Source organism: Notechis scutatus, chromosome Z, assembly GCF_049901735.1.
Source record: "Notechis scutatus isolate UNSWTSFEM ecotype Mainland chromosome Z, rNotScu1.2, whole genome shotgun sequence".
Lineage (NCBI taxonomy): Eukaryota > Metazoa > Chordata > Lepidosauria > Squamata > Elapidae > Notechis > Notechis scutatus.
The window spans coordinates 28,361,542-28,379,732 of record NC_142025.1 but is presented as its reverse complement, the minus strand read 5'-3'; the positions used below and the strand labels follow the sequence as shown (position 1 = coordinate 28,379,732).

At 37.1% G+C, this 18,191-nt stretch overlaps 1 protein-coding gene across 3 annotated transcripts in view; it reads left to right on the top strand.

The window, feature by feature from the left end:
• Nucleotides 1–18,191, top strand: part of KCNH8 (potassium voltage-gated channel subfamily H member 8) — a 268,908-nt gene that overhangs the window by 175,068 nt on the left and 75,649 nt on the right. For all 3 annotated transcript variants that reach the window (XM_087945074.1, XM_087945073.1, XM_087945075.1), the window contains one exon: nt 4,989–5,146. In XM_087945074.1, the coding sequence (XP_087801200.1) occupies nt 4,989–5,146 (158 nt within the window). The remainder of the gene's footprint in view (nt 1–4,988; nt 5,147–18,191) is intronic.

Below are 18,191 nucleotides of genomic sequence, written 5' to 3'. Positions count from 1 at the left end.
TAGATTCCACTTTAAAAAGATGGTCCTGCAGATAACAAGGACTCAACGCCAAAGGCCTTTAAATGTACCTGGAAATACATTGGTAGCCAATCAAGGACTACAGTATAAGTATTACCCTGATGAAATAGTTTTCACTTACCAAGAAATAGATGCTGTAAGGTAACTATTATTATTACCTTAATAAGAGCATGAATTGGTGTATCCTATCCCTTCCCTACTCCCCCCCATCCAAAATCCATACTGGTGCACCAGCCAAAGCTGGAGAAAAGGTGCCTTGGTCGTGTCATCTGTAGTTCAAAAGCTATAAGTCCCCCATTTTGCTCCTTAAGGGGAGAGCAATTCCAGTACAAAATAATATGAAGCCAGAACAATTAGCCATTCTATCTTGCTAGGATTTCAACATTAAGCTGTCTTATCTCAGGTCCTCAGAGCCTCCAAATACCAAGCAAGGATTTCCCATTCTACCTCCTGGCCAAATCTAGGATAAAGATATTTAGCTGGACATCAACTATCACCTTTAATTGTTTTACTTGCTTTTCATACAGATACAAAAGAAAAATCCAAGGTTCTTATCTTTCACACCACTAACCACAGCCATATACCTTAATATATTTTGGATTTCTTAGTTATATGATTGTTGGAAACTATCATGGGTTCCCAAGGAGTATGGTGTGAAAATAAATACCTAGTGATATCCTTCAAACCATTTAGGCCTTTAATAACAATGAAAACTAACAACCTGAAGTGGGTGAGTAACTGAGAGTGAGGTTCTGAGAGTGATATGACAAGATTTCTAGATAAACCAGTCAGAATGTGAACTGCTGCATTTTAATAGACACATTATTAAATGAGGTGTTTCCAAGGAACCACATGCAAAGCAACATTTATTTATACTTTGTTCACTTTGTGATGTCCTTTCCAAATAATAAATAAATTGAATGAATAATGAACGAATGAAGTGGGGAAAACAATCAAAAATGTGAATTTTCTTCATAGCATTTTTCATGAATGTACCTTTTCTATCAGCTAAGTATAGATCCGTTGTTGTGACAGGAATCAACCTACTGGCCTGACATTTTAGGTTGAGAATGTATGATTGGCCCAAAGCCATCCCAGCTGGCTTTCATGCCTAAGTGAGACTAGAACTCACAATTTCCTGTTTTCTAACCTTGTGTGTTAACCATTAGTCCAAACCTGGCTTTTACTTGGAAAAATGTAAAGATTGATAAAAATTATGGACTAGTGAAATTACTTGGAAACAGGGGATCCTACCACATAACAACTGGTTCGGTGAGCGTGCGCTTTGTGAGCACATGCACAGTATTTGCAAAACAACTTCTCCTGCAAGCAATCACTGTCTCCTGCTGACTCGTGGCACTCAGCTGTGCGGAGCAAAGCAACTAAGGTAAGAATAAAGAACAGCCTAGAGCCAGGTAGGCAGGTGGGCCCAAATGAAGAAAAGAAGTTCTTCAGAGAGAACCAATTTGGTGTCAGCTGCTCTTCTGAGCTACCCGTTCTATAGAACCGGTCCGAACCAGTAGAATCTCACCCCTGCCTGGAAAATATCCATATTAGGAATATATACATACTTAAGTATATAAGGTTAAATGATCATATGTGAATTTCTTTTGAGAGGTATGAAAGCTGATGCAAAACTGAACAAATTGAAAATGATAAACTGGATTCTGATGATCTACCTGAAAATTTGAAAATGACAAAAACCTAGAAACCCTGTGTTTTAGACTGAGAGTACCTGGTTTGAATTAAAGCCAAAAAAAAAAAAAAAGCAGTGTTTGGATTTAGGAGAAATAATACCAACAACTCCAATTTCTTGCAAAAGCCCAGAATTTTACATCTGCCAGAATTATATGATTAGCTTAAGGCAATATATGGTTCTTATCTTGTAGGATATTAAAATATTGATATATCTGTCATGATTTAAACTTTTATTTGATATGTTGTAACTTGGATTTATCAGTATTGTAGCAAAAAGCAATGTGACTATAAACCTAATTATGGAATGCATAAATCATAGAAGTTAGCAAACTGTATATACTGATAATAGTTCCCTATTTTACAATATTTAAACTATTTTAGCTTTTTCAACTTTCCTATTCTGAATATAGCTTCAATATAATGTTAGAACATTACTTTGAGGATGATTATTCTATATCTATTAAACTTTTATTAAATAGTCCCTCTACTCTCTAGGAATGTTGAATATTTTTCTTAGCAAAAATCAGATTTTTCAATTTATCAAAACCTGAAAGCCAATGGGTTTGTCTACCTTAATTTTGCTGCAACTATGCTTTTCAATCCAACAGGTGTTTGGAAATTTATAATGGCATCGTCATATAAGAAGCATTGGGAGTTTATGTTCTGCTAAAAAAAGTATATGAAAATTCTATCACAGGTTCACACATTTAAATAATAGGGGTCAGTTCCACTCAAGAAGCATGTGGAATGCTGTTCAGAATCAGCTGGTGCAATTAGCCTTGAAGTGGATGAACACTATTCAACTGTTTTTTATACTGGTGGAGAACACTTAGTAGCTTTAAAATGTTGGCTCAAATTCATTATGAGGCACAAACTGGAATTTATATGAAGAAGAAATCTCTAGAAACTAGGAAACAAAATTTTTGCAGTCACTTTTAGCTGTTCCCAATGGAATTCCAAATGCTCACAGTCAGAGACTGGGAGATGACAACAATATACTAACTTCATTGCAATTATTTCCAATTGGACTGATCCCCTTAGTTTTAATAAATTTCTCCTGGAAACAAACAATGCACATATGTTAGTTCTTTTTCAAAAGGCAACTGGATTTTCTGGTTTTTCTTTAAAGATATTTCACTTCTCATCCAAGAAGCTTCTTCAACTCTGATTGGACAGTGGGGCATCGAAGAATTTACACCCCTTGCAGACAGCTGGTCATTTGCATTTTAGTGCATTCTTTTAGTGAGGAAGATCTTCAGTCAACATAACATACATGTACTCTTTAAACCCAATAATACATTAAGGCAGAAGCTTGTCCATCCCAAGGATAAAACACCCAGACACAAATGGAGCAACGTGGTATACGCAGTACAATACAGTACAATGCAGTGAGCCATTTGCAGATCTGCACATTGGAGAAACAACCATTTCATAAATGCATGGCACAACATAGGAGAACAAACCCATCAGGATTCAGCAGTCCATTTGCATTTAAAAGACAAAGGCCACTCTTTCAGAGACAGTTCAAAAGTCCACATTTTGAGCAGAGAGGATTGCTGGTTTGAAAGAGGAGTCAAAGAGGCCCATCTATGTCAAAATTGAACAGCCCTCTCTCACTAGACAGGGATACGGCATCATCTATTTCCAGGCTACAACACAGTCCTTCAACACTTCAAAGAAGGCTCCATACCCATTGCATTATTGACCCTGACAAGTGACCCTGACAACAAAGATAAATCTCCAGGTGGCCTTTATGATTTATTTTAAAAATGCAGATGACCAGCTATCTGCCAGAAGTATAAATGCTCTATTCCCCACCATCCAGTCCGAGCTAAAGAAGTTTCTTGGATATCTTCAAAGAAAAATCAAAAAGTCTAGTTGCCTTTTGAAAAAGCACCTTTGGGACAAATATCTAAATGTTCTAAATCTCAGTAACAAAAGCTGTGAAATGTAACAATTGCTTTTTATTTTTATCTTAATCCATAAGTTTGTTTTAGAGATGGAACTCAATTTGGAAATTCATTTAAAGAAAAATATATAGAATGGCCAGATATGCTTTTGAAGCCATAAAGTATCCTCTGGTCATTATAACCTTGAATGGTTGTTAAATTGAGGACTACCTGTACTCCAGAGATCTTCTCTTTCCCAGTAGTATTTGTTGTTTCTCTTTTATCTATGTCTTGTCTTTACTGACAATCTAGCTTCTAGACAGAGTGTGTGTTTGTTTTTCTTTAATATTCTAACTTGGCACTTGAATTTTTACATTTTCCTGTTTCTCTCCAACATGAATGTGATCATAGCATGGTGCAAGTTGAAACTATCCTTATGAGTTAGAATAAAGTTGAAGTAATGTGTGCATTGGATCAGTGGTGGTATTCTACCAGTTCAGCCCGGTTCTGCAGAGCTGTTAGCAGAAATGAGCAGCGGAGACCAAACTGGTTCTCTCTGCCGCTCTGCTGTTTGGCCCACCCTCCCATCCAGGCTCTCATACTCACCTTTATCCTCTGAATTTGAAGCGCAGCTGCTTTGCGCAGCACAGAGGAATGTTGCGTGGCAGCTGCTGAAGTGACTGGAATCATGCAGGCTTGCAGGAGGTGTTAGAACGCCTCTGCGCCTGCTCTAATGCCTCTGTGCCTGCGCAAAGTGCACATTTGGCACACATGTGCACACAAAGTGTGTGCACGCACACAAAGCACACACACAAAGCCACGCCCACTGAACCGGTGGTAAAAATATTTGAATCCCACCACTGCATTGGATGTATGTAATGTATGCATGGTCACAAAATTATTCAGATAGATACAGATATATTATTATTTAAACTGGTTAAGTGAAATGTATTGAGGAAAAAGAAGGTGAAATTGGTTTAGTGATATAGCCTATGTTTTCAAGTAATACACTGAGCATTTTTAGATTCACATGTGGTTTTAATCTTGTAGTATATTTCTAACTGTTTATATTCTATATTTAGCAAGATTGGCAGTTAAGTGTACAGCATAAAATTATGAAATGGCATCATACTGGGAAAACTACAACAGTCACTCAATGCTAAAATGGGGAAGAAACTAGGAAATACCAATAATGGTATTTGGTGGACAAAGTTATAGCACTGGCAAAAAGCATGAATTTGTTTCCATTAAAATGTCCTCTCTTTATTATAGATGACTGATTTAAATGAAAATTAAAAAGACAATATGAAAGTACACACTATTATTTTTTACGTCTTGGAATCATTTGGAATTTCTAACACTACTTTTCTCTTTGTCAAGCAGATATTATTTTAAATTTCCGAACTACATACGTCAGCAAGTCTGGCCAAGTAATATTTGAAGCAAGATCTATTTGTATCCACTATGTGACTACCTGGTTTATTATTGATTTAATAGCTGCTCTTCCTTTTGATCTTCTTTATGCTTTTAATGTCAATGTGGTAAGTATAGCCTTCTGAAACTACTAAAATAACTATTATAGTATTCACTTCAAGAAATCCTTTTTGTGAATGAATGAATGTATTACTCTATGCAGGCAAATAAAAAGTGCACAGACTGAACTGGGTGCGCATGTGCATATTGTTTATTAAATGCTGGTATTTTTCTGTTCCAGATAAAATACTAGAGTTATGTGTTCCCTATGAAATATTCAATAAACAATTGGGGGAATAACACAGTGAAAGTAAAGTTAAAGGCATCCAAATAGAAAGATAAAAACACTGAAAGCTTTGAGTAAGGTATACAGATAGTTCTTAACTTATGAATGTAATTCAGCCCAAAAATGTAGTCATAAATTGTGCTCATTTACAATTTTACAACCTTTTTTCCTGGTTATTTACTTCTTAAATGAATACCATGGCAAACCAATTGTCCACAATAGGAGGTTTTTTTATTGGAAACCAGCAAAAAAATATTTCTAGCAAAAAAAATTGTAGCAAAAATAATCATAATTATAGGCCTATGACTGCAGGATGCTTCAAATGTTTGTAAATGTAAGTCAGTTGCTGTTTAATCAAAATACAATCACATGACTGCAAGGGGAGTGCAGCCATCAAAACTTCAAATCTGGGTCAGAGGTTCTGCCATTAACTTTGCCTAATCATCAGGTCATAAGTCAAGGACTGCCTATATCTAATTGATACTTTACACTTTTAAGCATCATGCAAACCTAAAGTACTTTTGATGGATTGAACTAAACATTCATATATGTATGTTGAATTATTTAATAGTGGAAATAATTTATTTTCTTACATTAAAATAAAAAACAGGAATGTTTATGGTATCTACTTTTCTGTGAACCAGAGAAATTTATTTTCCTTAATAATTTAGTCCCTGCCCACAATAGTCTCACTATCTTGTCATAATTTGATTGCAAAGGCAACAGGGACAAACACACATTCAGACTTGTGAGATTCTGTTGACGTCATCTTACAATAAAATAGAGTTAGTTCATCTGGGCCTCCAACATTTCTCCCCTGTTGCCTGTCTAGCTCAGAAATTAGAAGGGTCCTTTCTGAGACTTTTGCCACTCCATTCTTTTTACAGCCTAATCTTATCTTATTGTGGCTCTTTCCCTTGTCTTCCATATTATTTCCACTTCCATTACAACAGGTGGCTACAGCGGCAAGAAATTTCAACCAGTTTACAATCTTTTGAAGATGCCCACACTGTCAGAATTTCATCTTTCTGGCATGCAGGAGAGGATTTAAATCCATCTTTAAACTGGTTCCCACTCACCAATGTTCAGAAAATCAATAAGATGCATTTATTTTGTCAGGCTTTTAATTGCTTAATAACTTCAGTCAGAGCAGCAGCAGCACCTAATTACCTCAACTGATCTCAGAAAAGTTAAGCAGTATAGGATTTGTTGATTGTAGCCGCCAGAAAATCCCAGAGCCATTTATTGGTTTAGGAAGTTAAAAAGCAAAGGAAGCAACAGAAAACTATTTCTTTATTGATGCTAGGAAAACTATTTGTGTACTCACTAAGAACTGAGATTAACACATGCGGCTGCGCTTTAAGTATCCACTCATATCTTAATTTTCATCACTCTGTATGTACGTGTGTGTATTTATGTATGTGTATATAAATTTTTACTGAAGTTATACATTTCTTTTTTTCCTTATGGCTCAGCAAGGTGGCAAAGTCTAGCCAACCTCAAGAGATCTGAAAATATTAATTAGTGCTTGATATTATTTGTAAGAAAAAGTTAACTACTTGCTTAATATTTGGATGTGAGAGTAATTCAATGATTTAACTAGATTGCGATACTGATGTGGTGGAAGGAGGGGAGACACAGATCCTGGAATAAGGCAATGATAAAATATTTCTGTATAAATGCCAAGAAAATTCTATGTTTCCATGTAATCACCAGGAGTTAAGTTCAATTCAAAATAATCTTTACTTAATTTGATTGAGTATAGGCTAAAGTCACTCAAAAAACTTTCATGCCTAAAACAGGACTAGAATTTACAGTATCCTAATTTCTATCCTAGCACCTTTAACTACTTGTAAAATTGTAAAATTGTAAAATTGCCTGTTCAAGAATGGATAAGTTACATATTTCCAAAAGCCAAGATATAATGTCTAAAATAATTTTATTCCCAATTTCTCAGTATAATTTTTTGCTGATTTTTTATAATAAAGATTTGACTGATCGATATAATTATTTTGGTCATCGTAATTCCTTGTGGATAATCTGATTCGAGAGTTTGAGCATATAATTTAACATTTCATAAATAACTTTACATCTGGAGATTTCCCTATGAATTTACTTATGTATATTAAACGACTATTCCAGTATTTTAATGTCCACAGAACTCTATAATATAGATCAATGAACTCTCAATGTTTTTGTATCTCCAGCAGGGATAATCTGATGCCCATCATTTTCAGTACATTTTTAGAGTCCACTACCTCTAAATACAAATTTTGATTCATCAATTTTAATCACAAATCTGCTGATTCCATTTTAGTACTTTTAAGGATTCATATCTATTGGTGGGACATAACCAGAGATTCTGTTTTTAGTTAATATTGGATATATTCATGTCATAATTTTAAAATGTTTTGTAATTTTTGATAAAGATTATTGTAGGACAAATTATTGTCAAGTTTTCTATCAAATAAGAAACCATCTCAATGTCTCAAAAGTCACTAACATCTGTGACCTATATTGAGCTATTAAAACATGCTTAATTTGAAATACTATCAAACACAAATTTGAAGTTGGGAAAAATTCTCAAATAATAATTAATAATTACATAATAACTTTTAAAGTAACTTCTACCCATAGTTCTAATAAAGCTTTTACTACTTATTTTAAAAGTAGAATATATTTGTTTGTTTGTCTGTTTTATAACATTTCTGTACCATCCATTTCCCTCAAAGAGGAACTCTGGGAAATGTATAATAAATTTTTAACTCTATGGCTGCATGTTTCTCTTGGTTCAGAGGTGGTATTCAGCAAGTTCTGACCAGTTCTGGAGAACTGGTAGCAGAAATTTTGAGGTGTTCAGAGAACCAGCAAATACCACCTCTGGCTGGAGATTTTATGGTATCCTTCCTCTGCCACACCCACCAAGCCACACCCATAGAACCGGTAGTAAAAAAAAATTGAATCCCACCACTGTCTTGGTTCCTCATGCAAAACCAAAGAACCTTGTTTTATCTTCTTTTTGGAAGAACAGGAGAGGAAATCTGTCTCACCTCAGGGAGAAAAAATACAGTATATTCCACCGAGTTAAGGCAACAACAGAAAAAGTGCTCTTCCTAACTATTAATGTTTCAGTTTGAAAACACCATTTGTACCACAATGGGGCCCAAAGATTTCTCTCTTCCTGCACTCATAGCAATAAACACCTGTATGTTGATCCAGGAACTGTGATACATGAATCTTGTTTCCATGTATTAAAAAAAATTTGGGAACATGAAGCCCATGTATGTAATATACAATAATACAATTCAACTCTTTATATAATTGTTTTATTATGTTGGAAGGAAGAAAACAAGATTTATACCATATGATTTTACAATATAAGAATACTTTCCAAATATTGTATTTCCCTGTAAAGTTAAACAGAGAAACAAAGTATTTATCCAAAATTGCTAAACCTCACCAGGATGTGGGAAAAAATTATATTCATACCTTGTTATATCAGTAATACCAAAATAATGTCCAAAGATTGCCTTATTTTAAAAGCAAAGATTCAAGAAAAGAAAAGTCAATAGCAGGCAAATTTGCCAAGTGCCACACTGTAACTCAAACTAGTTCAAGATTATTTAATCTGGTCACAACCAGATTTATTACTATTGCAAATAATAAATCTCAGATCAATGGAAAAAATCCATTGGAGAACTAAATATAATTATCACTTTCTTTTAAAATATATTCCAAACCAAATCAAATTCCTTTTCTAGGCAATAAGATTCAAGTATAATGTCCAAACCCAGACTTGAGAGGAATACATAAGAAAATGTCTGCCACCACCAAGCCAATAAGATAGTTAGAATCTTACTATCCACATAATTAATTAAATAGGCCTACAACTAAGACAAGATTTAGGATCTTTCTTTGATTTTTAAAAAGCAGCCTTATGTAAATTTTATAAAATGATGGATGTCCTTTACTGGTCTTCAAGGATTAATCATGTATCTCCAAAATGTTCAAAAACTTTGTACAGTTCCAGCCAAAGAGTTTTACCACTTTGCTACCCTGTATCAAATCAGATATTTCCAGAAGTGACAATATTATTTACCACAAAAGTTGGAAACTCCCTCAGTCAGTGATGCATTTTCCTGCAACAATTGTGAATATAGAATTTCCCTTTCAAGAGCTACACAGTTTGGAGCAGGGCATAAAGGGTAACAGCCCCCTGTTGTGGGGGGGGGGAGCTAAAGAGGATTCTTGCTCCATGAGGTCATATTATCAACATTATTATTCTCCCCTCCTGTTTTCATCTGAAGAACACAATTACATTTTTATGAATATTGAGAGTTAGAAAAGTCATGCAGTGTAGGAAGCAGCTTTTTAGAACATAACTTCATTTAATGATTTCTATAAAATTCTATTCCATTCTTTCATTTTATTGTAAATTTTTCATGTTGTGAGCTGCGCAGAATCATTGAGAACTAGTGGCATACAAATTTAACAATTATTATCATTGCATATTGTTATATTATATGCCTTGTAAGCAGATTTGTGGGTCTTTTAAAAGTATTTATGTTGGGACCCAGTGGGAGACAGAGAAACTATTCATTGCTTTTACCCTTTTTTATTCAGTGCTCTCTTTATTACAGTTAAAGCAAGGTTTCCCAGATTATAAGTCTGCCTCTTGTAGTAAGGTACAGAGAATCTAAGGGAGATCCAGGGAAGAATCTTTTAATTGTACGTGTACAATTAAAAATTATTGTAAACAAAGTTTACAATAAATCCACGTGTACTAAATTTTCATTGGCCCTAGCTTATGTGAGTTGGAAGAAAAGTTTCCAATTCCACCTCCTTGAGTACAGGTTCCCAGCAGGGGTGTGTAATGAGTTCATTACTGTTCACCTTGATGACCCATGATTGCTGTGTCAAGTCTGCTACGAATCATATTGTGAAGTATATGGATGACACAGCAATGCTGGAGCTTATCCGGGATGAAATGGGAGATTCATATAGGCAGGAGGTGAAGGCTTTGATGGACTGGTGCAATAAAATAACCTGGTTTTGAATGTTAACAAAACAAAAGAGATCATTGTTGATTTTAGAAAGAGCCAGCATAATCATACTCCACTCTGTATCAGGCTGAAGCTGTGGAGGTAGTCGATAGTATTAAATATCTGGGGGTGCAGATAATCAGTGGAGGGATTCAGCCAGTTCTCACTACTTCGGGAGAACTGTTTGTTAACTTTCTGAGCAGTTCAGCAAACCGGTTGTTGGAAGAAATGTCCTTCCAAAAGCCTTTTCTTTTTCCCACTTTACAGGGCTAATTCTGTCAGAAGAATGTTTCATTCAAACATTCTAGTGTGTTTCTAGCCTAATCCTGCTTATCTTTAAGTGTTTTCAGAAGGCCTCTCTGTTTAAGCCTTGTTACATTGTAACAAGTTGGTGCCTGGCAGTATGCCCAGACTAGCTGGAGCTGCTTCTCTGGAGAGCTTTGACTTTTTTAAAGGGGAAGGCTTGTTTTAAGCTTTTTACATTGCTTTAGTAGTTCCTGGCACCGTCCTTTTGGGGTGTACTTCCAAGAGGCAGGATGCAGGCTTGGCACTCTGTCTGATTTTTTTATTGCCTTTCTGGGGACATGAGATCATTCCTTAAATCTGGATGATTTTCTTAGGATATTTTGTGAGGTGAGTGAAACCAACTGATATCTTTTAAGAGGTGCAAATGGATCTAAAGATTGCTTCTCCTAGGTGGGAAAGGTCTCTCTCAGAAGTCTCTTGTCTATGGGTATTCTTCAGTCGTCCAGGTCATGGTTATTCCAAAGGTGCTTTTTTAAAGATTATTGGAAGAAATGTTCACCTGGTTCAGTTCCAAATGGGGAGAAAGACAGTAGAAACATGGAAGCTGATTGGAAAGATGGTTTATTGATGAACAGGATCACATGGGTTTGAAGTCCTGGGCAGTTCACCAATTGGTTTGATGAATACAGGGATTTTTATACAGTTTGTTCTATAGCATTTTGTAATTTAGAGGCTTGTTTTGTGTATTTTGTTATTTGATTTTAATTAGTTTGTTTCATGAAGGCCGGCAATGAGTTGTAGTTTTTAATCTTGTTTAATAAATGTAATTAATCCTAGATGCTGGATTCCTTGTGGTTATAATCCTGTCTTGAATGGATTATCAAATCTGCATTTTTAAAAGGTGACCTCCTCAGTTTCTTTGGGGCTATTAAGAAAGACTGAATCTATTTTCTGCCTTTTAAGAGTATAGAGAAATATGCTCTTAAAAGACAGAAAACAGACTCAGTCTCTATTGTTTCTCTATTTCTCATTTAAGGAAATATAATTTTCTGCATTTTTAACATTTCTCAAAATACTTCATTCTTTGTGTGGGGGGTTGCTAACTTTCTACAAGAGGCAACTGGACTTTCTTGGTTTCAAGAAAGTCCAGTTGCCTCTTGAAAAACAGGAGTCTCTTTCATTGCTTCGGAGTGGCCAATGCACATGATTGCTCACTGATAGTAAGATTTAAAAAATAGGAGGTAGGGGTGTGGATCCTTCCATTCATTTTAGTTTTATCTCGTGATAATAAGGTAGTCATAGGGTATCAGGCTTGAAGTTTAGATGTATGTGGCATGTACTAATTTTATTGTGATTAACGAGCTTGGGAGCGACCTAGCAGAGACTTGAGCCTGGGTCCCTTTTTACTTTGTTAATTTGTCTCTTTAGCTCAGCATTTTGTAGCCCAAGTGTGCCGACACACTTTCTGGAGAGCTTAAATGACCTCTCTGTAAAGGCTTTCACTTTATGAGCAAGAGTTGACTGCTGATAGTTATCATTGCATTTTAACTATTTTAATTCCTCAAAGAGCACTTGCACCCTGTCTGATTTGTAACTCTGGGTTGCTGATAAAAAGAAAGATATTCAGACAGAATGATTTAGGTTTCTGTGATGGCTGTGGCTATCATTGATCTTCAATGTGTATTCCTAATCTAATGATTGGTATTTAGGACAGTTTTTGCAAGCAAAGAAGCTTTTTGTACTTTTGTATGGTAATCCATGAACAACAGTTCATTTAGTGATCATTCAAAGTTACAATGCCACTCACATTTAAGATCCTTGCAGCATCCCCATGGTCACAACAGGCCAGGTGAGGTGAAGTGATGTTGAGTTGGCCATGCACAACCAGTCACATGACCACCCAGTCACACCTACCAAACTGGTCATCAGGGCAGAGAACCGGTTGTTAAATTATTTGAATCCTACCACTGCAGATAATTAATAATCTGATTTGGTCTCCTCTTACATTATCTTTAGTGAAGTGTGCAAACCAGCATTTGTATGTCCTACATCAGATGAGGAAAGCACATCTTTCTCCTTCTCTCCTGGTCACTTTTTACAGAGGCACGAATGAGAGCATTTTAACAAACTGTATCACTGTTTGTTTGGTGGTAGCAGATAGAAGGTCCAAACAGAGAATGGTAAGAGCAACTGAGAAGATTATAGGAAGCTCCTTTCCAGTTATTCAGGTTACTGCTTGTAAAAAGCTACTAAGAGCTCAAAGCATTGTTATAGACCCCACAAATTTGCAGGATTCTTTATATATCTATATGTATGTAGTGTATGTATGTATGTGAGTGTGTGTATATATATGTGTGTGTGTGTGTGTGTGTGTATGTATGTATGTATGTATGTATGTATGTATGTATGTATGTATGTGTTTTCTTAAGTTTTTGCGGGTGTATGTATGATATTCAGCTTTGTTTGGGTATTTTCCCACGTCATGATAGTTGTGCTTTTAAAGTTGTAGCAACGTTTCGGCAGAATCTCATCTGCCATCATCAGGCTTCTGTATAGTGTTCATCTGTGAGTCAGACTTTCACAGCTGTTTCTGTTTTAAATTTGCTGCTAGCCTACTGCTGTGCCAGAATGGTTTTTTCTTCATCCTGGGAGTCTTGGTCTGTGTTTATTGGTCTTGGAGTTTGCTGTGTTCTGCTTGATTGGTGTTTCTAATATCTTCTGTCTGGTTTGTAGTTTTTTTTATCTTGATAGGCTGGCAACATTGTGTTTCCTGTATTGGAGGCTTTTAGTGCAGCTTGACTCCAAGTAAACGGACGGCTATCATTTATTAGGAAGCTAGGTTTCATCTGGGTGCCTGGTTGGGTGTGTTTCAGCTGGAGGTATCGGGGGGGGGTCTGTTTGTGCCCAGGTGTTTGGCTGGCTTGTGGTGTGGAGATTTTTTTGTTTGAGAGTGCAGGCTTCCAGATAATTGACAGTCTGGTGGAGTCACCTCCTCTATTCATGCTTTCAGGTCTTTTTTCAATCTCTATGGCTTCTCTGATAATTCTGTAGCTGGGGTTTTCTATAGTGGCTAGGGTTTTGGTGCCATTGAAGTCGATGCTATGACCTGGCATCTGGAAGATTTTACTCTTGGGATGATCGTCTGTTGGATCTCTTTGCTCATGTGGCTGGTTATAATTATTTTCTTGGTTATTTTTTCCAGATATGTCGTTAGGTCCATGTTTATGGGTTTGTATGTGGAGTCCTGGAGTAGGTCTGTCAATTTTGTTTCGTAGTCTTTTCTATCCATTACTACTGTGGCATTACCTTTATCTGCTGGAAGTATGATTATGCTGCTGTTGTTCCTTAGGGCTTGCAGGGCTTTTAGTTCCTCTTTGTGCAAGTTGCTTTTGGGTGGTTTGCTTGTGCATAGAATGTTAGTGACTTGGTGTCTTATTCTATCAGCTTCATCTGTATTTAATTCATCTGTATTTAATTTAGTTAGGCTGGATTCCACTCCACATATGATGGATTCTGTGGGGATTTTTTGGGGTGCTATAGCATAATTGAATCCTTTGGTTAGGACATCTGTTTCTGTTTTGGTGAGTTCTCTGTTGGAAACGTTGTATACTAATTGTTTCGGGTGTTGTTGTGAGTTGTTGGGGGCTTTCTTGTCATGTTCTAATTTCTTTAATTTCTTCAGGAGTTTGTCATTTTTGTAAGTGGTTTCAGTTTCAGCTCTCCAAGTTGTAAGTTGTTTTATCTTGTCCCAAAGTAGAGGGTGGATTTTGTGGCTCAATTCCAGGTGTAGAATTAGGAGATCTTTGTATAACTGATCGAGTTGGAATCTCTTTCTGTGGAGCTTGTTCCTGAGTAGAGCCATTTCAGTTCTTTTCAGGATACGTTTAGTAGCTGCTGTGCTGTGGTGAAATGTTAATTTGAAGCAAGTCGGTGTTGCATTGTTGTCTCTGCAGCTGCGTAGGAATTTGAGGTCACATAATATTCCTGCTCTTTTAACTTCCATCTTCTCGTAAGTTTTGGTCTGGCTGTTTATTTCCTCCCTGTAGAGGTCTGATATTTGTTTTCTTAAGTTTTCACAGATATTTATATGTATGGTATTCAGCTTTGTTCGAGTATTTTCCCACGTCATTATAGTTGTGCTTTTAAAGTTGTAGCAACATTTCGGCAGAATTTCATCTGCCATCATCAGGCTTCTGTATAGTGTTCGTCTGTGAGTCAGACTTTCACAGCCATTTCTGTTTTAAATTTGGTGCTAGCCTACTGCTGTGCCAGAATGGTTTTTTCTTCATCTTGATTTTTCTTCATCCTGGGAGTCTTGGTCTGTGTTTATTGGTCTTGGAGTTTGCTGTGTTCTGCTTGATTGGTGTTTCTAATATCTTCTGTCTGTTTTGGACAGACCAATAGAAGAATAAGTACCTGCCTAGATGAACACAAAAATGCAGTAAAAAAGCTGGAACACACTTCCTCACTAGTCCAACACATGAAAGCCACAGGTCATAGCATCGACTTTAATGGCACCAAAACCCTAGCCACTATAGAAAACCCCAGCTACAGAATTATCAGAGAAGCCATAGAGATTGAAAAAGGACCTGAAAGCATGAATAGAAGAGATGACTCCACCAGATTGTCAATTATCTGGAAGCCTGCACTCTCAAACAAAAAAATCTCCACACCACAAGCCAGCCAAACACCTGGGCACAAACAGACCCCCCCGATACCTCCAGCTGAAACACACCCCAACCAGGCACCCAGATGAAACCTAGCTTCCTAATAAATGATAGCCATCCGTTTACTCGGAGTCAAGCCACACTAAAAGCCTCCAATACAGGAAACACAATGTTGCCAGCCAATCAAGATAAAAAAAGCTACAAACCAGACAGAAGATATTAGAAACACCAATCAAGCAGAACACAGCAAACTCCAAGACCAATAAACACAGACCAAGACTCCCAGGATGAAGAAAAATCAGGATGAAGAAAAAACCATTCTGGCACAGCAGTAGGCTAGCACCAAATTTAAAACAAAAACGGCTGTGAAAGTCTGACTCAGAAGCCTGATGATGGCAGATGAGATTCTGCCGAAACGTTGCTACAACTTTAAAAGCACAACTATAATGATGTGGGAAAATACCCAAACAAAGCTGAATACCATACATACATACATACATACATACATACATACATACATACATATTTATACATACATACATACATACATACATACATACATACAGTATATGTGTGTGTGTGTACGTGTGTGTGCGTGTGTATGTTATTCAGCTTTGTTTGGGTAATTTCATCTGTATATGTATAAGTGTGTGTGTATGTATGTATATATATGTGTGTGTGTGTGTGTGTGTGTGCGTGTGTGTGTGTGTGTGTGTGTTTTCTTAAGTTTTCGCGGGTACTTACATGTATGGCATTCAGCTTTGTTCGGGTATTTTCCCACGTCATAGTAGTTGTGCTTTTAAAGTTGTAGCGACGTTTCATCAGAATCTCATCTGCCATCATCAGGCTTCTGTACATCATCAGGCTTCTGTACTTTTAAAAGTCTGACTCACAGACGAACACAATACAGAAGCCTGATAATGGCAGATGAGATTCTGCCAAAACGTTGCTACAACTTTAAAAGCACAACTACAATGACGTGGGAAAATACCCGAACAAAGCTGAATAACATACATACATACATACATACAGGGGTCTTGACGTGTTTGGGTCTTTTCCCGTGTAAGATTGAGAGTATTTTGGCGATGTTTCGATGAGGTCCTACTCGCCATCTTCAGGCTGGTGCTTTTGGCTTCGTGCTTGTGCGAGCAAAGCGTGATCTGAGCTGCCATCTCTCTATAAATACTGGTGGGGAGGTTGGCTGTATTGTCATTTCTTGATTGGTTGATGGAGTTGAGGTTTGGCTGGTTTTTTCGTAAGAACATGTGTGGCTGAGATATTGACTGTGTGTCTGTCAGCCTCTTGGGTTGTAATGACCTGGATCATGGGCTGTGTGATGACCTTCTGAGTTCTATTGTGACATCCTGGGTCTTGTTCTGTAATCTCCTGGGTCGTTGGCTGTGTTGTAACATCCTGAGGTTTTGTGGTGTAACCTCTGAGTTCCGTGATGTGATATCCTGAGCGGGTGGCTGTGATGTGACATTCCGGGTTTTGGTTTAAAAACAGCACAAGACCCAGGATGTCACAACAACTGAACTCAGAAGGTCATCACACAGCCCATGACCCAGGTCATTACAACCCAGGAGATTACAGCACAAAACCCAGGATGTCACAACAATAGAACTTTTAAAATCTTCATGGTTTCTTGTTATTGTTTCTTGGGTTCTCATCATCATTTCTTGTATTGTTACAAATGCTGCTTGCATTGATTGCATGTTTGGTGCTTGACTAGTCTTCTCAATGCATAGCATGCCCTCAATTGAGCATTGTCCTGCTGGAGATGCTATTGTTGATGCTGGGTTAGATGTCATTTTCTTCCCAATTTTAGTGACACAAGATGTTTAAATTACCATAAGAGGTCCATATAAGATTTTCAAAGAAATTATTAAGAGATGAGATACAAAGTCACAAGAGATGAACTATTCATTTTCAAGGGGACAGAAATTGTAACCCTAAATCAAATCCCAAGAAGAATAAGGGAACATAGGAAAAACTATAGATTCCTCGTCACACAATTGAACAAACACAACATTCTGTTTAGATGGTTCACCCCAGAAGGAATGTTAATATTGTGGCAAGATAAAAAGTTCAAAATAGATAGTATAGAAAAGGCAAGGGAGGACTTCCGGTTTGCAACCTTTCGGCGGCGGTAGGGATTCGTGACCGCGCGATCCCTGCTGCGTTCACCGCCAAGGTTCCCCCGATCCATTTGGATCTGGGGGATATAGCTGCCCCGCAGAGGCAGCTGAAGACAGGGGGGATCCGGCAAGGGGTTTGGGGGTGTCGCAAACCCCCTCCCCAGCCGGCTAAACCCCCTTTTCCCGAGGCGGAGGAACGGCGGTCAGCAATGGCCGCCACGAAGAAAGCTGCAGCCGGACAAGCAGGTGCAGGAGGGAGGAAGCTGAAAGAAAAGTGAAAGTTGATTCTAACCGGACAAGACGGGAGAAAATGACCTGGAATCTTGAAGGCTGCTAAGTATATATTGTTCCCTGTGAGAGTTTTAAGCTGCAAATATTCTAAAGGTGAAAGTTTTTTCTTTGTTCTACTCTCCTTCCTAAAGTGACAGCGAAAAAAAACAAAACCTTTTTGGCTGTGAGTGGGAAGGGAGAGTGAAAAAAAGAATCAGAGCAAAATTTGAAAATAAGGAGAAGATTGCCTAGAATTACAAAGAGTTTAAAAACTTCCAAAAATATATTTGAAAAGGATTTGTGATTACTTTAACCCCAGAAAGAGAAAGTGAAGAAGAAGAAGGTATCTAAAAGAAATAGTCTGTTTGGATTGTTTGGTGACTTTGGAACCTTTGAAATTACTTCTGATTAAATCATCTGGGTGGTTGTTTGGAAAAACTTTTTCTCTACACAATGGCATCATC